The 25,739-nt window shown below is 47.6% G+C and overlaps 1 protein-coding gene across 1 annotated transcript in view; it reads left to right on the top strand.

Moving 5' to 3' along the window:
* LOC146868205 (transmembrane protein 26-like) overlaps positions 1–25,739 on the top strand; it is a 118,899-nt gene that overhangs the window by 74,367 nt on the left and 18,793 nt on the right. The window contains exon 3 of the mRNA XM_085615248.1: positions 24,698–24,833. Coding sequence (XP_085471374.1) covers positions 24,698–24,833 — 136 coding nt within the window. The remainder of the gene's footprint in view (positions 1–24,697; positions 24,834–25,739) is intronic.

The following is a 25,739-nucleotide window of genomic DNA, read 5'->3' as shown; positions in this document are numbered from 1 at the left end:
CACGCCAACGCGGACGGCCTGTCCCGATTCTTCCGCTTCAGTGCGGAGAACCCCCAAGTGGATGGGTAGTTCTCCCCGCCTTTCAGCTGGGGGGGGCACGTGTGAGACCGGCCTCGTGGCGTGGGCAATCCCGACCAGCAAGCCACCCTGCAACCACACCGATCCCCGATGTCACAGACTACCGACCACCATTGGCCCAACATCCCGATGGCCGGCCAGGCCCCAGCAATCCCCAAGACCCCAACACGCATGCCCGGCCGAGGGAGAGAGAAACCCCCCAAGCCAGACCGGGAGGCGCCGTCCCTGTCACACCTCTGGTCTCCTCCCCAAGGAAGGTTTCGATCGGCCACCAGGCCCCCGGTGAGCGGGCGCCTCGCCTGCTGGGTGTCTGGAGTCCCTCCCAGACCCACCTGAACAGATCAAAGGGCCGAACGACAGGAAATCCCGACACACCGCCCCCAGGCACCAAGACCCCTCTCGGCGAGGACTCCGGACTTCAAAGAGGAGGGGGAGTATAACAAGGGGTGCTGAAGGGACGGGAGGCAGAGAAGACCTGGACCTACGACAGCCTGCTGACCTGGACGCGGCTCGATCGCTCCCCGAACCGAAGAACGCTACCCGAACTCTGAACCACCTGAGCCCTGCTGACACTGTCGCGGCTCCCCGAACTCTGAACCACCTGAGCCCTGCTGACGCTGTCGCGGCTCCCCGAACTCTGAACCACCTGAGCCCTGCTGACGCTGTCGCGGCTCCCCTAACTCTGAACCACCTGAGCCCTGCTGACGCTGTCGCGGCTCCCCGACTCCGAAACCACCTGTGCCTGCTGAGTGACTCGCGGCACTCCCCTCCAGGGGAATCGGCAGAGATTGCCGACAGAAGCAACATCCCCCAGCTCGAGGATTGAGAGCTGTGCGCAGGATACTCCGCAGAGACACTGAACTCAAAGACTGTCCCGCTACCCCCATACCCCCATCACGAGATCACCGCCGCTTGTGGCACTGATTCAATACCTGCATTTCGGATCATAAAGGTCCCTTATGTCTACGATAAAGTATACTGTCTTACGAAGAACTACTGTGTGGTGTCCCTCTGTCAGATAGTGCAAGCTCAGTGTGTGCGATCCTAGGTACGAGACCCTTCCAGGAAGGGCCTCCCCGCCCTTGCTCGGCCTAACTCTGGGAGAGGTGGGTCAACGGGTGGTCAGGAACGTATTCCGAAGCCCCCCCGGAGAACGCCTTCCAACACTTATTTTAATTTTATTTTAGACATAGCCTTCTCAAAAGGTATCTTGTTCTTTAGCTGCAAAAAACATTTGCACGTTTTCTGCAAAATCCCTCTTCTTTGTTGCGCCCATTTAATTTGTAAAACTGCTTAGGGACAGAGTACAAAACCGCAGTTCAGTCTCAGCGTCAGCCTAACATATGGTGATCTTGGGCAATTTGAACTATTAATGGCCAAATCACTGTCCAGCACAGGATAAGTGCTTTTCACAGGAAAGAACCAGCCACTTTGTAACACAATTTAACAATCTTTGGTTATCACTTTGATGTGTAAAGCATATGCTTTATTCACGACAACTGTGGCAACTCGTGTTGGATAAGTTTAAAGGCAACTTTTGTGTTTATGTTTAGATATACAATAATTATGTATTCCGTCTGCAGCTGTGCCTTTTTCGGAACACATATGTTACTGGATATCAACGATTTCCTCATTTGTCCTTGCAGGCACTAGGGTCATGATTTGAATGGTGCAGCTGGTGCAGTAACACTGGGGCCAAAAGGTCTAGGAAACCCACTGAGCACCGATTATTGCTATATTTTACTACTAAACTAGCAGTCACCAGTGCAAAAATCTTGCAGGCACTAGGGCCATGATTTGGATGGTGCAGCAGGTGCAGTAGCACAGGAGGCAAAGGGTCTAGGAAACCCACTCAACACCGATCATTGCTATATTTTACTACTAAACAAGCAGTCAGGAGTGCTTTTTTGCTTCTTTTGTAACCATTGCACCCAAAGTAGCACATAGCCTAAAGCATCACTGTGATAAAAGCTGTAACATATTAGACTTTTCGTTCTACCTGCAACCTATGTTAAATTCAGCGCATTTATATGGCGCAGGTTCACATTCTTTGTATGGTCCTCAAATGCTTCTGAATCTGCACACACTGACACCTTGGCAAGGGCATTCCCCATTCTATAACATTAGCACTTCATCCGTTGTAAACACAACATAAATACTTATAACTTACCATATGGCATTCCATACCAAGCATTGGCAAAGCCAATAGGGGCCGCTTATGCGAGATTTATTTGCTTTCTTAGTGTCTTTTTTAGCCATTTCATACAGCAGCACTAGTTTCAGTGCAGCATAACTGAAAATCATTTTAAGTAGCACTATAACACAGACAATGCTGGCTGTGTCATACAGCTGTTTTACATTACTTTCAGCCATTTGCAACATAGCTAAAAGGCATTTTAAAAGGCAATAAATCTCACATAGGCATGACCTATTGACTTTGCCAATGGTTGTATTTATAAAGGGACAGCATTGGTTGATGTAACTTAGAGAGCTGATTGCCTGATTAAACACCGGACAGGCTTGAAAATAATTCTAATGAGATTGTAAATTATTACCAGGTGGGCTTTATTTCCCACGGCCAGTGCTTAATTTGTGCCGGTGCTTTCCGGTGCTTAGCACCGGCACTTACTGATCAGGGCCGGGTCTACCACGCTGCAACTCTGCATGTCATATGCCACTGTGATGCGCGTAGGCAGCATATAAAATTACCTCACTGACCCGGCACAAACAGTGTTGTGTTTGCAGTGTTCGTCTCCCGAAACCGAGTTCTGGTGAAGCAGTACTGCAGAGTCTGCGCTGAAGTCAGTGTGTTGTGGCAGTGGCTGTGAGAGGCAATAAAAATATTCACATCGATCACATCTGATGTTATATGATTCATTACTGCGTCCAGACAGTCCGACTCTAACCATAATTTATTTTTCCATTTCCAACTCCCATATGATCCACATTCAAATTCAACTGGTCGTGAAGATGCGCATTGCGAATTTGCTTTAGTTAGGCGGTGGCCGTCCGTCCTTAGTTCAGTGTTTCCGGTGGGCGGGACACTGATTGGGCTCAATTTGGGCTGGATTTAGTTCTGCGTGCCCGTAGGGCTGTGCCGCAGACAGCGTGGCGTAGATTTTCTTTTAAATGCCATGCCCCTGCACACCTGTCCCCCGTCACAAAACATGAGCGAGTGGTAACTGGTGGTTAACGAGTGATGACGTCGAGTGCAGGCAGCAGCAGGCCCATCGCAGTTATCCATTAATAAAGGCAGACAGCCACTGCCCACCATCACCATCACCTAACCGTAAGTGTAGAACCAATGCTTGGTTTTTTTTATGCGCATGGCCGTGGTGGGTGGTGTGTGACGTGACTCCAGCTCCCGCAGATGAAGAATCGATGATTGCACAGGGCCCCAGCCTCTGGCATGTGCAGTAGAATAGGCGCTGCTGACAAGCATGGCAGAGTCTTTAAAAGCACCTGTTGCTGCTTTCCAGCTTCGTGCAAGTTTCAGGAAACTATCAAATTGTCAAGATAACTCCAGGTGATTAACGTTCTTCCTGGATCGAGATTGAAGTTTTTCTAGTGGAATTTTTGTCTAATTGTGAGGTAGGTAGCAGAGAGGGTTAACATGCCTACTGCGAGGAAAATGTACTCTGCAGTGGGGAGGTCGGGACCCCGAGTCAAGATCACCTGTTTCCGCTGCCAACAGACCGGACACTATGCCAGTGACCCCCAGTGTCCCATGTACCAACGACACGCAACGACAACCCCTCCGGCTCGACAAATGGCCTCTGTAGCCCTAGGAGAAGAGATGGAAGACTCTGAAGAATGGGAACCAGCCGCCATGGCCCTGGTCTCCCTAGGGGACGAGAGATGGTCCTCGGAACACCCCTGCCCGCCAACACGAAGAAGTACCGACAGCAGGTGACGGTCAACGGTCACCGCGTCGAGGGCCTCCGCGACACCGGGGCGAGTGTCACAGCGGTCCACTGCCACCTGGTCTCCGAAGACCAGATCCTGCCCGACGCCTTTTGTCCAGTCATATCTTCGGACAATTCCGAGAGCCTATGTCGGATGGCCCTGGTCCCCTTCGAATGGGGGGGGAGTCACCGGTAAATTGAGGGTGGCAGTCTGAACCTCCCAGCCCGTAGACTGCCTCCTGGGCAACGACCTTGAGAGTTCCCCGTGGGGACAAGTGGAACGAAGAGCCCTTCTAGAGATGATGGGCCTACCCGAATGGGTATGCACCACCACGCGCTCTATGACTATCAGATTGCCTTCCTCCGAGGGAGGTGAGGCCATACCGCTGAACACAGTCGCCGTCACCGAGGTCCGGGACGCACTACCCGAACCCGATGACCCTCTTCCGGAAGGAGCAACCATTCCCGATGACGGGTCAGTGCATCCAGATCCCGAACCACTGACCGAGCTCGGGGACCTGCCCGAAATGGCCCAGTGGCACTGCGAGGGAGGTCCCACCCGAGAAGAATTCTGCCAGGAACAAGCACCTGCCCTTCCCTCATTGGACCCCGACAACAGGCCGAAGACCAAGCAGCAGGCGACCAGTGCGGAACCCACTGGATATACTGGGAAAACGGCCTCCTGTACAGCGAACAGAAGTCGTGGTGGTACCCCTGCGCTTCCGAAGTCTCCTCCTGGGCCTGGCCCATGATGTACACCTGGCAGGACACTTAGGCCAAGATAAGACCTACCAGCGACTCGTTACCCACTTCTATTGGCCCAAGATGCGAGCGAATGTGGAGGCCCACTGCAAGTCATGCCTCACGTGCCAGGCCAGCGGGAAGAGTGGGGGGAAATGCAAGGCTCAGCTACAACCCTTCCCCGTTGTTAGTACCACTTTTGAGCGGGTGGGAATCGACATCGTGGGACCCCTGGATCCCAAGACCGCCCAGGGACCGATTCATCCTCATCCTGATGGACCATGCCACCCGCTACCCCGAGGCCATTCCCCTCCGCACCGTGACGGCCCCCGTGGTAGGCCGGGACTTGATGGGGATCTTCTCCCTCGTGGGGTTCCCTCATGAAGTCGTGAGTGATCGTGGCACGAACTTTATCTCCCAATACATGAGGTCCCTATGGCAGCAGTGCGGGGTATCATACAAGTTCACCACCCCCAAGGGAATGGCCTAGTCGAGCGATTTAACAGGACCCTGAAAGGAATGATCATGGGCCTCGAAGAACCCCTACGCCGGAGATGGGACGTCCTCCTCCCTTGCCTCCTGTTCGCCTACCGAGAGGTTCCCCAAAAATCTCTGGGGTTCAGACCGTTCGAACTACTGTACGTACACCCCGTCCGGGGACCCCTGAGCCTGGTCAAGGAGGGTTGGGAAACGACTCTCCGGGGGACTCCTCCTGATGTGTTCCGATATATCCTGGCGCTCCGCAATCAGACCCGGAAATTCCAAGAACTCGCAGAGACAAACCTCGAGGCTAGCCAGGAAGAGATGAAGCGCTGGTATGACCAGAACACCACGCTGGTCGAGTTTCAGCCGGGCCAACAGATCTGAGTCATGGCCCCGGTGAAACCCTGCGCCCTCCAAGACAAATGGACTGGTCCCTTCAAGGTGGTCGAGCGGAAGAGCCAAGTCACCTATCTAGTTGATGTGCAGTCCCCGCGGAACCCCCTCCGGGTCCTCCACGTGAACCGCCTCAAACCCCACTTTGTGAGGACGGAGTTGAGTTTGCTCCTGGGCACCGACGATGGGACTGAAGAAGACACAGAGCCCCTTCCAGACCCCCTGTGTGCTAAAGAGACAGATGGCTCCGTGGAGGGGGTGAGACTGTCAACCACCCTCACCCCCCAACAGTCCGACGACTGTCGCCGGCTACTAAGGCAATTCACGGACCTCTTCTCCCTAACCCCTAGGGTCACCGACTGGTGTGTCCACGACGAAGACACCGGCGACAGTCCGCCAGTGAGACACCGAGCCTACCGGGTCCCTGATCGGGTCCGAACCTGCATCCAGACCGAAGTAGCTAAGATGTTGGCCCTCGGGGTGATTGAACCCTCCGACAGCCCCTGGGCCAGCCCGGTAGTCCTGGTCCCGAAAGCGGCTGCCCCTGGTGTCGCCCCCGAGCTGAGATTCTGTGTGGACTACCGGGGACTCAATGCGGTCACCCGAGCGGACGCTCACCCTATCCCCCGCGCCGACGAGCTCATCGACCGCCTCGGGCCGCTCGCTACCTCAGCACCTTCGACCTAACCTGCGGATACTGGCAGATTGCGCTCACGGAGGGAGCCAAGGAGCGCTCCGCCTTCTCCACCCCGGATGGGCACTACCGCTTTAGGGTGATGCCGTTTGGAATGAAAAATGCCCCGGCCACCTTCCAGCGACTGGTGAACAGGGTCCTGTCCGGACTAGAGGGGTTCAGCGCAGCGTACCTCGACGATATAGCAGTATTCAGCTCCCAATGGACCGAGCATCTCCAGCACCTCCGACAAGTACTGCTGGCCCTGCGCCAGGCCGGCCTAACCATCAAAGCCAGCAAATGTCAAATTGGACAAGGTTCCGTGATCTATCTGGGGCACCAGGTGGGAAGCGGGCAGGTCGCCCCCCTCCAGCCGAAGATCAACGCCATCCTGTCCTGGGAACCCCCAACGACCCAAACGGAAGTCCGAGCCTTCCTGGGCCTCACCGGTTACTACCGGAGGTTTATTAAGAACTATGGCAGCATCGCAGGCCCCCTCACAGAGCTAACCTCAAAAAAACACCCGAAGAAAATACAATGGACTCCCCCGTGCCAAAAAGCGTTCGATGCCTTGAAAGCCGCTATATGTACTGCTCCGGTACTCAAAGCCCCCGACTACTCTCAGGAGTTTGTGGTCCAGACGGACGCCTCGGAACACGGCATCGGGGCAGTCCTCTCACAGTTCAACGACAAAGGCATAGATCAGCTCATAGCCTTCATCAGCCGAAGGTTGCTACCTCGAGAACACTAGTGGAGCACCATTGAAAGAGAGACCTTCGCAGTCTGGGCCCTCAAAAAGCTACGGCCCTACTTGTTCGGAACCCACTTCCGAGTTCAAACGGATCACCGACCCTTGCGGTGGTTGATGCAAATGCGAGGAGAAAACCCCAAGCTGCTACGATGGTCAATCTCCCTCCAGGGGATGGATTTCACTGTGGAGCATCGCCCCGGGACTGACCACGCCAACGCAGACGGCCTGTCCCGATTCTTCCGCTTCAGTGCGGAGAACCCCCAAGTGGATGGGTAGTTCTCCCCGCCTTTCAGCTGGGGGGGGCACGTGTGAGACCGGCCTCGTGGCGTGGGCAATCCCGACCAGCAAGCCACCCTGCAACCACACCGATCCCCGATGTCACAGACTTCCGGCCACCATTGGCCCAACATCCCGATGGCCGGCCAGGCCCCAGCAATCCCCAAGACCCCAACACGCATGCCCGGCCGAGGGAGAGAGAAACCCCCCAAGCCAGACCGGGAGGCGCCGTCCCTGTCACACCTCTGGTCTCCTCCCCAAGGAAGGTTTCGATCGGCCACCAGGCCCCCGGTGAGCGGGCGCCTCGCCTGCTGGGTGTCTGGAGTCCCTCCCAGACCCACCTGAACAGATCAAAGGGCCGAACGACAGGAAATCCCGACACACCGCCCCCAGGCACCAAGACCCCTCTCGGCGAGGACTCCGGACTTCAAAGAGGAGGGGGAGTATAACAAGGGGTGCTGAAGGGACGGGAGGCAGAGAAGACCTGGACCTACGACAGCCTGCTGACCTGGACGCGGCTCGATCGCTCCCCGAACCGAAGAACGCTACCCGAACTCTGAACCACCTGAGCCCTGCTGACACTGTCGCGGCTCCCCGAACTCTGAACCACCTGAGCCCTGCTGACGCTGTCGCGGCTCCCCGAACTCTGAACCACCTGAGCCCTGCTGACGCTGTCGCGGCTCCCCTAACTATGAACCACCTGAGCCCTGCTGACGCTGTCGCGGCTCCCCGACTCCGAAACCACCTGTGCCTGCTGAGTGACTCGCGGCACTCCCCTCCAGGGGAATCGGCAGAGATTGCCGACAGAAGCAACATCCCCCAGCTCGAGGATTGAGAGCTGTGCGCAGGATACTCCGCAGAGACACTGAACTCAAAGACTGTCCCGCTACCCCCATACCCCCATCACGAGATCACCGCCGCTTGTGGCACTGATTCAATACCTGCATTTCGGATCATAAAGGTCCCTTATGTCTACGATAAAGTATACTGTCTTACGAAGAACTACTGTGTGGTGTCCCTCTGTCAGATGGTGCAAGCTCAGTGTGTGCGATCCTAGGTACGAGACCCTTCCAGGAAGGGCCTCCCCGCCCTTGCTCGGCCTAACTCTGGGAGAGGTGGGTCAACGGGTGGTCAGGAACGTATTCCGAAGCCCCCCGGAGAACGCCTTCCAACACTTATTTTAATTTTATTTTAGACATAGCCTTCTCAAAAGGTATCTTGTTCTTTAGCTGCAAAAAACATTTGCACGTTTTCTGCAAAATCCCTCTTCTTTGTTGCGCCCATTTAATTTGTAAAACTGCTTAGGGACAGAGTACAAAACCGCAGTTCAGTCTCAGCGTCAGCCTAACATATGGTGATCTTGGGCAATTTGAACTATTAATGGCCAAATCACTGTCCAGCACAGGATAAGTGCTTTTCACAGGAAAGAACCAGCCACTTTGTAACACAATTTAACAATCTTTGGTTATCACTTTGATGTGTAAAGCATATGCTTTATTCACGACAACTGTGGCAACTCGTGTTGGATAAGTTTAAAGGCAACTTTTGTGTTTATGTTTAGATATACAATAATTATGTATTCCGTCTGCAGCTGTGCCTTTTTCGGAACACATATGTTACTGGATATCAACGATTTCCTCATTTGTCCTTGCAGGCACTAGGGTCATGATTTGAATGGTGCAGCTGGTGCAGTAACACTGGGGCCAAAAGGTCTAGGAAACCCACTGAGCACCGATTATTGCTATATTTTACTACTAAACTAGCAGTCACCAGTGCAAAAATCTTGCAGGCACTAGGGCCATGATTTGGATGGTGCAGCAGGTGCAGTAGCACAGGAGGCAAAGGGTCTAGGAAACCCACTCAACACCGATCATTGCTATATTTTACTACTAAACAAGCAGTCAGGAGTGCTTTTTTGCTTCTTTTGTAACCATTGCACCCAAAGTAGCACATAGCCTAAAGCATCACTGTGATAAAAGCTGTAACATATTAGACTTTTCGTTCTACCTGCAACCTATGTTAAATTCAGCGCATTTATATGGCGCAGGTTCACATTCTTTGTATGGTCCTCAAATGCTTCTGAATCTGCACACACTGACACCTTGGCAAGGGCATTCCCCATTCTATAACATTAGCACTTCATCCGTTGTAAACACAACATAAATACTTATAACTTACCATATGGCATTCCATACCAAGCATTGGCAAAGCCAATAGGGGCCGCTTATGCGAAATTTATTGGCTTTCTTAGTGTCTTTTTTAGCCATTTCATACAGCAGCACTAGTTTCAGTGCAGCATAACTGAAAATCATTTTAAGTAGCACTATAACACAGACAATGCTGGCTGTGTCATACAGCTGTTTTACATTACTTTCAGCCATTTGCAACATAGCTAAAAGGCATTTTAAAAGGCAATAAATCTCACATAGGCATGACCTATTGACTTTGCCAATGGTTGTATTTATAAAGGGACAGCATTGGTTGATGTAACTTAGAGAGCTGATTGCCTGATTAAACACCAGACAGGCTTGAAAATAATTCTAATGAGATTGTAAATTATTACCAGGTGGGCTTTATTTCCCACGGCCAGTGCTTAATTTGTGCCGGTGCTTTCCGGTGCTTAGCACCGGCACTTACTGATCAGGGCCGGGTCTACCACGCTGCAACTCTGCATGTCATATGCCACTGTGATGCGCGTAGGCAGCATATAAAATTACCTCACTGACCCGGCACAAACAGTGTTGTGTTTGCAGTGTTCGTCTCCCGAAACCGAGTTCTGGTGAAGCAGTACTGCAGAGTCTGCGCTGAAGTCAGTGTGTTGTGGCAGTGGCTGTGAGAGGCAATACAAATATTCACATCGATCACATCTGATGTTATATGATTCATTACTGCGTCCAGACAGTCCGACTCTAACCATAATTTATTTTTCCATTTCCAACTCCCATATGATCCACATTCAAATTCAACTGGTCGTGAAGATGCGCATTGCGAATTTGCTTTAGTTAGGCGGTGGCCGTCCGTCCTTAGTTCAGTGTTTCCGGTGGGCGGGACACTGATTGGGCTCAATTTGGGCTGGATTTAGTTCTGCGTGCCCGTAGGGCTGTGCCGCAGACAGCGTGGCGTAGATTTTCTTTTAAATGCCATGCCCCTGCACACCTGTCCCCCGTCACAAAACATGAGCGAGTGGTAACTGGTGGTTAACGAGTGATGACGTCGAGTGCAGGCAGCAGCAGGCCCATCGCAGTTATCCATTAATAAAGGCAGACAGCCACTGCCCACCATCACCATCACCTAACCGTAAGTGTAGAACCAATGCTTGGTTTTTTTTATGCGCATGGCCGTGGTGGGTGGTGTGTGACGTGACTCCAGCTCCCGCAGATGAAGAATCGATGATTGCACAGGGCCCCAGCCTCTGGCATGTGCAGTAGAATAGGCGCTGCTGACAAGCATGGCAGAGTCTTTAAAAGCACCTGTTGCTGCTTTCCAGCTTCGTGCAAGTTTCAGGAAACTATCAAATTGTCAAGATAACTCCAGGTGATTAACGTTCTTCCTGGATCGAGATTGAAGTTTTTCTAGTGGAATTTTTGTCTAATTGTGAGGTAGGTAGCAGAGAGGGTTAACATGCCTACTGCGAGGAAAATGTACTCTGCAGATCACAGAGTGCATATAATATAAATAGGTCAGTGGTTAGTGCTTTGGTTAGAGAGATCATTTTGTTACTTGCATTCTATAAGTTAAAATTCTATGATAGAGCAGTCAGCTATTAACTGAGGGGGGGCACCAACAAACATTGTCGCACTGGGCGCCACCAGCACTAAAGCCGGCCCTGCCTGGGACCAGGGGCTGCGAGGCATGATTGCTTAGGATAGGCCTTGTACTCGTCACTCCGTTTACTTTACTGTTCACTTTGTTCATATAGGTATGAACTGAAGTGAACCACGGATGCCTCGCAGCCTCCAGCACCGGGCACCTTGTTCAAGTACCATGCCCTTAATGGCATTGATTTGTTTTTAATTATGGCAGTTTTTTTTTATAAATGAGGCCATTTCAGAAATGTTTTTGAAGCATCCTTCGAGTACGCCGAGCAGAGAGGGACAAGTGTTATTATTTATCTAAAATCCTCACATTGGGTGACAAAGGCTTCTTTCACAAGACAATAGGACATCAATATGCCAAGGGCACCCTAGTCTAAATAATGCTTGATAAAATGAAATCTTATTTGGACTGTTTTTAATGATGCATGTCTTTTAGTAGACCCTTTATCATTCGGAGTAAGAAGTTTTATGTTTAGGACTCTGGACCAAGGCACTGAACGACCTAAGAGTTAATAGGACAGATCGACGTGAACAATATCATGAAGGAAGGTCTGCAATGAATACTGAAGAAGGGAAACATGGGGACAAAAAATAACTGAAGTGGCAATGAACGCTACGAAAAAAAAAACTTCATATGTGTTGCAAATCGTCCATTTCGTATTGGCTTCTTATTCACTGCTTGTACTAGTGCAAGGACTGGCTCTGCTGTGAATGGCCACAACAGTAATGTGTGTCTGAGTTCTGCATCACCCTGTTAAGGAAACTAATAATAGTTAAAAATGTGATACCAGTGTGTTAATGGTCCAAAATAGAACCTGGCCTGGACGGTTTTAAGCCTTGTTGGGGCTTATCATTGAGGTGCAACTTGAGTCCTATGAGATAGCTGTGTCATAATACAGCCCACATCTCTATACAGACTGGCCATATTATAGACCTGATATATGATTTTGAAATGGAGGGTGACACTGATAAACCTTGTCTAGTGCTGTGTGTGGATAAGCAGGCCCTGTAGAGACAATTGGTCATCCTTGTACTTCAAACAGCTCTGATATAAATCATAGACCGTGGCTACCTACCACAAAAAGTAGGAGTGTAGACTTTTAACTGCCAACCCGCTTCGTCATCTGGGCTATCTTGCTCTGTCCTGCTTGCTGCCGTTCGTGGAGGGGCTGCCTTCGTCAACGGAACGCCGGACTGCTACGAATTATACCGAGGAGAAGGAGAGGCACTGGACTACATCCCCCAGGAGTGCGGGAGGCCCTCCAGGTGTGTTGCTGCTGCCCCCCGCCCACAATCTGCTAAAAACTCGCGGAACCCGCTATCGCGGGTCCCGCTTCGTCATCTGGGCTATCTTGCTTTGTCCTGCTTGCTGCCGTTCGTGGAGGGGCTGCCTTCGTCAACGGAACGCCGGACTGCTACGAATTATACCGAGGAGAAGGAGAGGCACTGGACTACATCCCCCAGGAGTGCGGGAGGCCCTCCAGGTGTGTTGCTGCTGCCCCCCGCCTATTGGTCAACGTTTCCTCTTAACCCCGTCATACATCCCGCAGCGCGGGACGCGCACGGGAGGCGCCGGGCTAAGCCCGGGCAAAAGGCGGGCCGTCTACGGCCGTCCAAGGCCGGCAGAGGCTGGGCTGGGCCACATCCCTGAGGTCTACTTCTCCACGGTAAGATCTTCCTGTCAATTTGCACTTGTACGTGATCATGTCACTCACTTCTGATAACGAGGGGAAACGCCGCCTTACACCGGCTGTTGCCGGCGATAGACCGACTGGCACTCTTGATGACTTTTTCCTGAGAGCAGCCGACGTCGTAGGAAGGGAGATTGCCCGGACTGAAAAGCGACTGTCCATGGAACTGTTGAACGTCAGACGCTCTTCCTTAGGAGATCTAAGCAATGTGGTGTCACCGGCAAGGGCAGATCTGACTCCCTTATGCCCACGTAGCTCAACCTATTCTGATTACCCGCTTGTAGAGGAAAATGTGTCTAAGAGTAATAACTCCTTCAGTAGTCTTGATTCATCCGAGGGCTTTTACCCGATAGAGCCCAGGAAAAGTTTACAGCCAGCAGATCTAGTAGACCTCGAAGCCATCACTGTAGTGGCCCCACCTAGTATGGATAGGAAAGGGAAAAGGAAAAGGGGCGGGAGCAGTCAAACAGGCAGAAAACCAAAAGTTCTAAAGCTTTCTGGTACACAGAGTGTAACTTGTCCTAAGAAAGCCATCAAAAAATCCAAGAGGAACTCTCAAGCACCGATAGATCTGTATTGCAGTCTCCTGATTTAAATAATAGAGCTACATTTAGCGGAAGGGACGAGGACACAGTAGTATCACTTTCAAACATAACCCATCTTTTGCGATCCTTTACCCTTCCAATAATCGAGAGATTGAAAATCATCAATGGGAAGTTAGACGCCTTGGGTGACCTTGTCAATATTAATACATGTAGGCTCGACAACATAACACTTCCCAAGTCGCTCACTTGCACCGAGATATCGCCTAGCAATAACTTAGCCCCTCAAGGACCAACCATCCGTGTAGCTGCAACCCTTTCTGGTGAAACTAGTACCACTACTTTACCTCCGATGCTCCCTCCAACTAAAAATGTTAATATTGCCGAACCCACTTCACTTACTATTACATCTTCACAAACCAGTGATAAATGTATGGGGGAGACAGAGCGGGCTGAACAGGTTGAACGGGTCCCTTTACCAGCTATTAATCTTCCACCAGTGTGTTCACCCCTAGTAGTAGTGCTCGCAAACGTCCCTGTATTGAACAGGGGCGTTAGAGAGGACTTTGGGCAGTTAAAAAATAAGGTGCTCCACTGGTTTACAAAGAACACTTTGGCGGGTAACAACATTTGGAATGACTTAATAATGGTACGTAGAGTGTCCTGGATTGGTAGAACCAGGAAGACTAAAGCTGGAGACTGTATTATACTCAATTTTAATAATCCCTTTTTGGTTAGACGAATAATTGATGAGTCCATATTTAACGCTAAGCCACAATTGAAGGGTATCCAGATCCTCCCACTTGATTATTTTTATAGGGAGCTGAACAAACCAAACTCTAGCAAGGTCTCTGAACTTGGGAGTAGGAAGAGCTACCACATCCCACTTAATTCAGGTTGGGAATACCCCAGAAAAACGCTTCCTAATCAGATGTGGAGTGGGTACGACGGCCACTGCCATGGTTTTGAAGGGGTCAATCGCTTCTCAGTTTTGAGCGGACTCGAAGGAGTTGACTGACGCCCAACTACGGAAGTTGCTGTTGATCCTGCCACAACTGATTTGAAAGAACCTAGTGTGATAGCCTGTGTGGGTGACCAACAGAAGGTTACTTTTCTGTCTGATCAACCAGGGGATGTTAAAAATAAAGGAACCAGGATTGCCTTTTGGAACGTAGCTGGTCTCCGTTCCAAGATTGATAATCCCATATGGATTGACTATATTAAGGACATAGATATATTATGTCTGCAAGAGACTTGGTCCCTGGACGCCATTCATATCACCGGCTACAGAACTTTTCATCAACCTGCTAGTCCCTCCATTTCAGGGAGAAATAAAGGCGGCCTGATTATCTATTTATCCAATCTGATGGAGACTCTGTCAGTAAAAATGGTGGGCCAATGCAATTACTATCAGATCATCCTAATTCGGGTGACTCCCAAGGTGGAGATGCTTATCGTTAATATGTACAATAGTATTGAGAAAGGTCTAGTTAACGGTATGATAAATACTCTTATTAAGGATTTAGGGGCACTATTAGATTCATCCCCAAGGGATTCCATTATCATCTGGGGAGGTGATTTCAACCACCATCTCTGTAAATATTATTTGAGTGGCTGTGGTGATCAGGAAAAATATAAATCAGAATATCAACCACATTTTGATCATAATAGCGGGGGCGATTCATTTAATGAAATGATGGCATCATTCGATCTTGGTTTTGTTAACCTGCTCTGTAGGCCCCCGGTGAAGTTTAGCTCGACGTATGTGGGGAGAGGGTTTAGTACGTTGATCGACTTTGTTACCGTTACCAACTCTCACTCCAGCTGGGTAACCGACTTTGCCACACATACACTTGGGGTGAGTGACCAACTCCCACTGAGCTTTAGTATACAGCTCCCCTGTAATACAGTCTGTACTCCGGCGGAGTAATTGGCCTGGACAACTAACTGCACCCTAAATAGAACGAATGGGTATGCCCTTAGATGGTCAAAGTGTAATCAAGAGGTGATGAACAGGTCTATAATTAAACAAGCATTAACTTCCATCAATGTTTGCCTTCAGGACGAAGTATCTCATACAGACATTCTGGACTCTTTTGCTTTAATTACTAAGATAATTAAAGATGACCTACAACGTCCAATTAAAGAGGGGAAAGTAGCAAGAAAAGGGTGGTTCGATTCAGCCTGTACTAAGGCCCATACTGTCCTAAAGAATGCTTTAGGGAAAAAACCAAGGAATCAAACTGAAATTACCTATCTTAGACGTGTGTACAACCAGGCTAGGAAGGCTTGTAAATGCGCAATTAAGAACGAAGCTTGGGAATGTTTATACAATGCGTCTTTGGATAAGGATTGCTCTGCCTTTTGGCTGGCGGTCAAGGCACCTTTCTTTACTACAGGGGAAACTGATAGAATGGAAGTGGCCATCACAGAAGATTCCTGGGTAGACTTTTTCGCCGAGGTTTCTAATCCAGGAGGGAAAGACAAACTGGTAGATATGAAGATAATTACCCAGGGTCAAAAGGCGGGCGATTTTGCTCCGATTAAGCTAGATGCTACCGTTAATGAAATCTTTGACGCAATCACCCAGAGCAAAGGTAACAAAGCGCCAGGTGCAGATGGCGTTCCAATAGATCTATTTAAAACCCAGCCTGGGCTTTGGTCGCCTCTACTCACGCGTGTACTGGAGGCTAGCTGTGCACGGGGCTTTATTGATACCTGGGCAGACTCTGTAATCATACCAATATTTAAAAAAGGGGACCGGGATAAACCCTCTTGTTATCGTCCCATATCCCTTCTGGACTCCTTTCTGAAAGTCACCGGGCGTGTTATTTTGAATCGCCTACAACTATGGGCCGCTGAGTCCAACATTTTATCACCGGTCCAATATGGCTTTCGCAAGGGTTGCGGTACCGTGGAACAGGTTCTTAATTTTACATCACTATTTGGTAAATATACCCAGGCCAAGGAAGGTAAACTTTTTGTAGTGTTCGTCGACCTAAGTGCTGCTTTCGATTGTGTCATTCACAATCGACTGTGGCAGATCTTGAGCGACATGAAGGTAGACGAAGTACTTATTTCCTTCCTAAGACAGTTGTATGCCGGCGCAAGGGCGAAGGTTAGGTACGGTATAAATGGTGAATGCACTAAGCCTTTTCATGTAAAAAGGGGAGTGAGACAAGGGTGTGTACTCGCCCCACTCTTGTTTAACCTGTATACTAACGATCTAGAAAATGTTTTAGTTGCTGCAGTACGCGACTCCCCTCAGGTTAATCAGCACCAAATTGCGTCCCTCCTATACGCTGATGATGCAGTGAGCATGTCCCGGACTCAAAGAGGTCTCCAAACTGCTCTGGACACTTACTTAAACTTCATGGACAACAGGGGGTTAAAACTCAATGTTTCTAAATCATTCGTAATGTCCTGTGGTAGTCGTAAGAAAAGAGCGTGCCGCCTGTTTGCTGGGAAGGAGGAACTTGCCCCAACCAAAATATTCTCTTATCTGGGCATAGTCCTCGAGGAAAAGGGGTCCTGGGGGCCAGCCATCAGAAATAGGACATTGTCATTCAAGAAAGCCACCGCTGCACTTATGACTTTCTCGAAAAAGTTGGGGAAGAGACCACCTGCGATTCTGTTAAAAATATATCAAGCCAAGTGCATCAGTATAGCCTTATACGGGGCAGGTATTTGGGGGATCTATAACAATTCTTCCTCTATACAAAAGGTAGAGAATGCATTTTTGAGATTCATTCTGGCAACCCTTGTTAGCTCCCCTGTTTTTAACTGCCATGCAGAGTTAGGTTTGCGTTATGTGAGTGACCTGATTAGCATACAACCAGTTTTGCTTTGGTATAGGGTATGGACCTCGCCGGACCTAACGTTAAATAGAGAAATCCTCAAGGATTGCATGGGATTGGATAAGGCCCTCAGGATACCCTGGTTGAAGTATATTTGTCGATTCACAAGGGATCTTGGTAGACCCGAGTTTTATCATCAACCAGAGTCTTTGTGCGGGATAACAAGAAAGGATCTGAAGGAGCTATGTTGGTCTCACGTTGAATCACTTAGACTAGGCGTTGAATTTAACAAGAATCTTGTTTTGCAACATCAACGTATACTGGTCTCCTATAACATTCAGCCTTATTTAACCTGGTGCCAGGTGGGCTTTGACCGTTTCTTACTAACTAGGCTAAGGTTCGACGTTTTCTTCCGACTAGGTTCCTTTCCCGCAGTTAATGATTGGGCGAGAAAACTTTGTAATTGCCCGTGTGATAACCTGTCTACCCAATCAACCTTGCACGTAATTTGCTTCTGTAAATTTTACTCGATGGAAAGATCAAGATGGATCAAGCCATTTTTAAAAAAACATGGTTCATGGAGACATTGTCGCCCCGCTTTATTGTTTTTAGTTTCTTTACAGGATGAACTTTGTGTGTCAATAATGTTGGGCTTTTTAAAAAGTATTTTAAGGAAAAGGAAAAGGAAAAGTTTAATCAATTTTTAGGTAATCTTTGTATGTCCTATTTAAACATAACTTTTATCGCTGTTTATTTTTGTCCATGTATGAACCTGTTGCTTTTATGATTTCATGAATATTGAATTCGAATAAAGTATTAACTAACTAACTAACTGCCAACCATGATATTTATGTATAGAGCAAGGATAGTCAACACCACTGATAGGCTGCTTCAGCACCTGGCGTTTAGGGCGAGTGCCATCCATCCTGAAGCCCCCTCTTAGCCCGAGGCGTTGGTATGTCTGAGAGGTGGCTAATAACAGAATTTAAATTTTAGAGGTTTCTTGGTAAATCTTGATGGAAACCCCAATGTTTTGTGTTGCACCGTTACTTCTACTGCAGCAGTTACTTAGATCTAAATAGTGGCATCTCAATTTGAAAGAAACGCATGATGATGCGAACACAGTGGCATTCAAGCCAGGTAATCGATGTAAAAATGTGTCACAGTCACCAGGAGAGAATGTATATTAGGCAGACAATTACCTAAAATGATTTCATTTGCAGAAGTCACTAACCTGTGAGCTTCAAATGTTTCAGCGAAGCTATGTAGAAAGGAGATTTCCCTGAGGAAAATAAACTTTTTATCTTTTTCATTTTTTCACTGTACTGTGGCTTGATAATTTTAACACTTCTCATTGAATACAAGCTATGCTCGATTCTATCAAATATTTGGACTCTGTATATCCGATTCACACACATTGTTGGGTTCATTATTAATATGCAGAAACTTGTGGTGCGGCTGCAAGTTCCCTGTGAGTCAGCTGACATGTTGGATGTACTGTTGGGAAAATCATTGCCATCCAGTCACCCATGTTTTCTTTTGGAGCACATTGATCTCCTGGGGTGCCGCAGAAGCATGGTAGCAAATGGGAGGTGAGGTGAAGAATAACTTAGAAGAGGGTAGGGAGGAAGGGTAGGAAGGAAGCAGAGAGAGACAGAGGTAAAGAGGGGTGAGGTCAGACACAGAGAGAGAGATAACGGAGCAAGAGATGGGCGAGGAGAGAAGTAAAGATATATAGAAAAACAAGGTGTTGAGGGAGGGATAGGTAAAGAAAGACTATCTGAGTTAGAGGTAGACGGGAGGGTGGGGGAGAGATTTGGACAGAAAAATAGAAGCAAGTAAGAGAGAGAAAGAATACTGAGAGGGCCTTGGGTGGTGGGGGCCCAGATTAATTGCCCATTTTGCCCTTGCCTTAAAGAATCTCTGGGTGACAAACGATCCCAATTACCCATATACAAAGTTGTGATATTGTCTTCAAAGAATCAAAATGCCCTCCAGCCCAGTTGATGAGTTGATGTAATTAATACTGCTGCCATGAGTGTGTTTGTAGTCTGTAAAGAGAAGACTGCAGTGTTTAGTGCAGCAGTATTTATGTACAAACTTGTATGAAATGTGTATTATTCATTTAACTTATAAAAGTTTGCAATTGCAAGTAATGCACATAAGGTGATGGCACTGCAGGCACATGGCAGTGGTGGCCACAACTTGTGACTTACACTTGGGAAACTTGCACTGCTGCTGTCACTGCTTCCTGTTGTTTAACTGTTCTTTGCGTTAGGGATGTTTGCACTCTTGTTGTCAAAGCTATACCTGTGTTATATGCTGCTGAATCCAAAGCAATGAACTATATGAGGGAGAGGGGTGCAGGGTGCAAAGGGGTGGAACACGTGTACAAAGAAGGGCAGGTTTCCCTCCCCCACACAGTGGTGTGTACAAGTGGCTGTGCTTGTTGTCCGTGCATGTTGTCTGTGTTTTGGTTTGTGTCTGGCTCGGATGCTTTGAAGCTGAGTTGAAAGAGGGCATAAGGTGGTAAAGCTAGTAAGCCTGTATCTAATTCCCAGAAGCCCAGTGGTTCTGCAGCCTCAAATTTTCATAGAGCCCTCTTTTTACACTTTGGCATTTTACATTTTCTGTATATGTGATGCAATGTTTTTCTTCCTGACCCATCTTAAACTTAATACAATACAATCCACGTACTGGAATGCCAGGAGCTCCTTTTAGGACAATTGAATGCTGATGACCAGTAGTGACTGGTATAGATCTACAACATTCCAATGTTTCCACCATTATGGTGCTTGCCTATTGTTCCTCCTTGTCTTTTTTAGAACATCATATTACCATTGGGCGGAGTGCTCTAACAGCTTTATTAACCTTCTGTGTATGTCAATACCGCTTATTAAAGGGCCACCCTCTCCTTTATAGGCCTGTGAGTTGGGCCTTAAACTCGGGTAGGGGGCCTTTAACAGCAAGTAGAGGCACAGTAATATACAATCTCTGGTGCAGGAACCAGCTTGGTTAACTCGCAGCAGAGGCTGGGGATGAGTAAATAGGGAACAGCCAGGCCTGGAAGGAAGTGCTCTTCTCTTGGCAGCAGGGCTTGCAGTGGAGAGTTTCATTTGCCAGGTAGTGAAGTCCTTCTGCTCTCGTTGCAGTACACCCTTTGCCCAGTGACACTGACACCCACTGCATAGCTGCCGAGGTTTCAGATTCCTATAGTGCCATTTCCTTAATTTTAGTCAATTCAGTGTAATTACGAGTGACTTTTTAACGACTATGAATGACACTTTCTGCCCAGCAAAATCAAGCAATGAAGAAGAAAGAAACATATAAATATCAGACATTGCACCTATTTGTACATCGAGATTGTTTGAATCATACGTTTTGAGCTTTATTAAAGCATCTGCTACATTATGGCCCCAAACAGGGCATTAAACGTCCGTGATTGTTCAACACCTTTGAGTGATGTTTGTAATTTTTAGGGCAACACTCTGAAAATTGTTCCAGCGCCACTGGCCTGGGTGCCTTGTTTGACATTTTGATGCTTTCTGGCTTGGGTGCTTATGTCAGGTTGTCATAATTTACAATTTACTATGCTTTGAAAGTTAATGTAATGGAAAATGTGTTGTGCACCATTTTGGTCTTGCTTTTTACAAAATGTTCATGAGGGGAGAATTTCCCCCAAACATCTCTAGCAGTCATTGAGTTCGCTGCGCTCGCTTGCTACACACCGTATGGGGGCCGATCTAACAAAACTTGCCAGAGCTGCTTTTGGTTCCCAGTTCAGCCCTGAGTGTTGATTAATTAATCATTTTTGTGAATCACACTGTGTAACTAACTCGGCACACTGCCACCACCTCACCCTGCTTTTGTAGTAATACCGGAAGACAAAGCTTAAAAGTGAGGCAAACATTAGAAGATTTTGTGTGTCTTTCGAGTGAGCATAGACTCTGTTAAAAATGACATACCCTACCTCAGTATTGACCCCAAATCGGCACATAGAGCACTGGAATACTTCAAGTGTCCCTTTTCAATGCATTAGTTATTTTGGCTAATTTATTCCAAAATTGTGCTTTAAATGCACTTTTGATTTAATATTTTTCAAAATTTTCACAGGGAAGGGGAATCTCCTATCAAAACCTTAATATAAGGAAGACTCCCTTGATGAAATTCACATGGGGTATGACTTTTAGCTGTGCCGTTTGAGGATGTGGGTGGAGCCAATAGAGTAAGTGGGTAGAGCTAATAGAGTAAGTGGGTGGAGCCAGGGGCAAGAAGGTGTGGCCTACGACAAACATTTGAGCACCTGGACTTCATATTTTACAAATTAAGCACTGCCCACGGCCAATCTAAATTTTAAGTTTTTCAAATATTTTCCACGAGGAACTTTTTAATTTTGTTCAGACCCTAGACAATATGCGCTTTCTTCCTCTGTAACAGAACATGGTATGACAGGATCAAAAACTTGCACTTTTGGGGCATTGATGATGGCAAGACACCATTGAAGCAGCAAGTAACTGGCATTGATGTTGTGAAACACCTTCTCACCTAGAAAGACTGTAGCCACAGAAAAATGACAAGCATTTGGAGCAAAAAGCAGGGCAAGTCACGAGTATCACCAAGTCAATCAATCAATCAGGGGTGCTGATCCGTCTGGGCGCAGGGGTTCAGTCAAACAGACATCCTTACTGAAATGGGTTAGAGACAGAGATTGTCTGAGGTGGAGAGGGAGGGTGTTCCAGGTCTTGGTGGCGAGGTAGGGGAAGGATCTTTATCCGGCACTTGTCTTGTGGAACTGTGGAACGGTGGCCAGGGCCAGTTTGAATGAGAGGCAGTGGTTCAGATATACTGGTCCTGCCTCTTGAAGAGCTTTGTAAGCATGTATGAAGAGCTTGAAGGTGATTCTTTTGTTGACTGGAAGCCAGTGTAGTTCTCGTAGGTGTTCGGTGACATGGCTGCAGCGGGGGATATTGAGGACCAATCTGGCTGTGGCATTTTGAATGTTCTGTAGTTTCCAGAGGAGTTTCTGGGTGATGCCGGCGTAGAGAGTGTTGTCGTAGTCAACTCTGCTGGTGATGAGTGCATGGGTGACCATCTTTCGGGATTCGGTGGGGATCCATCTGAATGTCTTTTGAAGCAGGCAGAGCATGTGGAGGCATGATGAGGATCCAGCGGTGATCTGGTGGTTCATTGTGAGCGAGGAGTCCAGTATGATGCCGAGGTTACGTGCGCGGTTCGTGGGTGTGTGGGGGGTTCCCAACGTGGCGGGTCACCAGGAGTCATCCCAAGCTGAGGGGGTGGGTCCCAAGATGAGTACTTTGGTCTTGTTGCAGTGTAAACAATGCATGTGTCAGAGGTACAAAGGGCTTGTCGCTCGCTTTTGCACATAACTGTAGTAATGGACGTCAATAATGCTGTTTACAATTAAAAGAGCATTATATCACAAGATGAGATAAATGTAAAGGGTATGACCATTAGGCTGATAGTATAAGTTTGAAGTGCTACTTCACAGGCTGTGTTGGCACTGGAAGGAATAGATGTCATTGGATGGCAGTGATGAAAGTAAAAACGTAAACCATGGGTCTAGCTCTATAGGCTATATAGGCTCTAACTGCTGCCATGCACCACCAGGAAACAGAGGCTAGCAGAGGAGAATCCCGTTGGACAAAGCCAGGATCATCAACAATCAAATGCTCAAGCTGAGGGACTGTAGGGAGTGATAAGGAATCTGACCCCTATCCATGAACACAGGGTCTGCCTAAGGAAGTTCAGGATTGCCTCATTCCGGAGTAGGTGCAGCACAACTGGCATGCCCACTTTGGGGCCACCAGCAATACCGAACCTTGGACTTTGAAGTATTCACATACTGCTAAGCTTCCACTGCCTTCAGGTACCCCCAAGGAGGCCAATCCTGAGCACTGGCCACAGAGTACAAGCCCAACCCTGCAGTGGGCCCCACTCAAGAGGGAGTGCTACCATCAGCTCTAGAAGTAGAAGAGTCTGTTGAGCAGCACAGGCTGCAAGGCTGTTAACTTGTTAAGTTTGCCACAGACAGCTCTCCATTATACATGCCACCTTCTTCTTTCACACTGTTTACATCACTGCCTCAGCCTCCCCACTCTACCCTTGTACTCCATACTACCCTTACCCTATTGCCTGTACTTCAACCCTTCATCCATTCATGCACATGCCATTCTTTTAGCAATCCGGCATGCACTCACTCATCCCTCCAAGCAATCATTCACTTACTGCCCCTGCCTTGTATACTGTCCTTCTCCTAATTTGTTCCCATCAAATCCTCAGCCTTCCCGCATTATCCTTAAACTGCAACTTTCTCTTGCCCCTACATGCTACACTTCCGTTCATATGTTCATACAGTCATTCATTCATCTATCTACTCATTCATTCACTTACCCATCCTTGCATTCGCTCTTCAAACCATGGACTCAGTCGCTCACCCATTCACTGCCATGCAGAATTATAAAGGTTGCCCAATTCTGAGAATGCTTCAGGACCATGCAAGTGTCGGGAAAGCACTGTGCAAATGCACTTACTCTAACATACACTGTCCCTTCCTTTCTCCTACATTGCTGTCCTCAGAGTCCCAGCTTTATCCCCTTACATTTGCCCCCAAATGCCCAAACTTACACACATTGTCCTTGCCCATTTCATCTGTTTGTGACCTTAGTATTCATCTGTGCATCCATCCATGCACTCACCCCCCCAAAGCAATCACCCAACCATGCACTCGCTCGTCCACCCATGCAAACAGCTAGTTTTATTTACTTAATTTTAATTATTTATTAGCCGTCTTTAACTCAGCTTCCTCTACTATTACTCAATGACTTTAAGCTTGCCTTTGATCATGTACAGTGGTCTGCTGCCTTTCGTCTGACTTTGCACAATAGAAATACCATATTCATTCATTAATTCATTCATTCATACTTACATATGCATTTATCTGTGCACTCACAAATCCATCAGACGACACAAGCAGTGAACATGCGCTTTCCCTTACAAACCAGTTGTATTGACTTTGCCAATAGTTTTTGGAGCTCTGACTCATGATTTAAATTTATTTCAGCCATGTGTGTCTTCCAGCAATAACCAGTTTATGCTTTTTATTAACTGCATAGCCTCACTCTCACTCTGACGTCAGTCTTTCAGTGTCTATTATGTATTGCTTCTCTGATTTTTTGATGATGAAAGAAACTTCTATCTGATTCCCTATACAATAGCTGGTGTTAATATCTGTAAGCTATAAAATACAAAAAAAATATCAAATAAAAAGAATATAAAATATAAATATCGAAAATAAAAAAATACAAAAGGGGTAAACTATCAAAACAAAAATGTTCACCTTAAATAGAAATTAGATAAAGAGGAAAAAATCATCTTGTTGGTGCTGTTTGTCAGTTCACTTGATGTTTTTAAAATGACTACTGCATTCTGCGATTGAATAATGAGAAAATGCTGATACTTGTAAAACAAAAACATCAAATTGCAAGGATTATACAAAAAGAAAAATGTGCATAAACTCTTTTGTTACCCGAAGGTTCTCCCCGATGGTGTTCCTGTACCTGTGCACTGCCATTCCATCTGTGGCGCTGTTGGAACTGGAGCTGCTGAGCAGAAGATCAAGTAACAGGAATTCTTCATCTACCCACACTTCCTGTAATAGGACTGAGGATGTAAGTATTGGTAATCCCCTGACCAAGAAAAGAAGACAGATTCGTACTGCCTTCTGCATGCTGTGGTCATTCCAAATATGTGTGGCATCATTATCACTTCAGATTCAGCTGTTGAAATAATGGGCCGAACTGGAGAATAGCCAACGGAAGCTAAATTACCAATTCCACCAGCATTACCTAAATTCTAAGGAACCCTCATGGTCCCACTTGTAATCCACCATTAATAAAACCCCCTCCCTGAGTTATGATACCTCTGTTTGTTGCAAGGATTCTGCGAAATCACAGAACTACGCTTGGGACCATAGAACCTTAGTAGGCAGGGATTGAGTTATCCTACAAGTTTAGAACTAATGAGCTCAGGAGCGACTAGCTAACGTGTCACACTTGTCCTCCTACTCACTCACAGAGGAACAGGTGATTAGACACCCAAAAACACAATACTCCCGACCCTCTCAGGAATCGCGGTGACAGAACACTACCTTTCGTTCTCACACTTGTATTTGTCCGCAATAAGATCTGTCAGAGACACAAGGAAAGTTTAAAATATTTATTTTAACTATCATGCACTAATATGCAGTATACGTGCCATAATGAGTAAGAAAATGCTAACACCCCTCCCCTTCTACAGAAGCAAAGCGAATATATATATATATATATATATATACACGTATATATATATATATATATGTTTGTGTGTATATATTTATATATATGTGTGTGTGTGTGTGTGTTTATATATATATATATATATATATATACATATATATGTCTCAAGCACTCCACTGCCGCAGTCACTGCCACTGGCCCTTCGGTTTGGAAGAATGGAGCACGGACCACAAATGAGGTGCATCAAATAAGTTTATTCACCCATTGGTAAGACGGCCATTATGCGTTTCGGCTCCGGAG

This window comes from Triturus cristatus, chromosome 1_2 (assembly GCF_964204655.1).
Source record: "Triturus cristatus chromosome 1_2, aTriCri1.1, whole genome shotgun sequence".
Lineage (NCBI taxonomy): Eukaryota > Metazoa > Chordata > Amphibia > Caudata > Salamandridae > Triturus > Triturus cristatus.
This window is presented reverse-complemented; position numbering and strand designations above follow the sequence as displayed.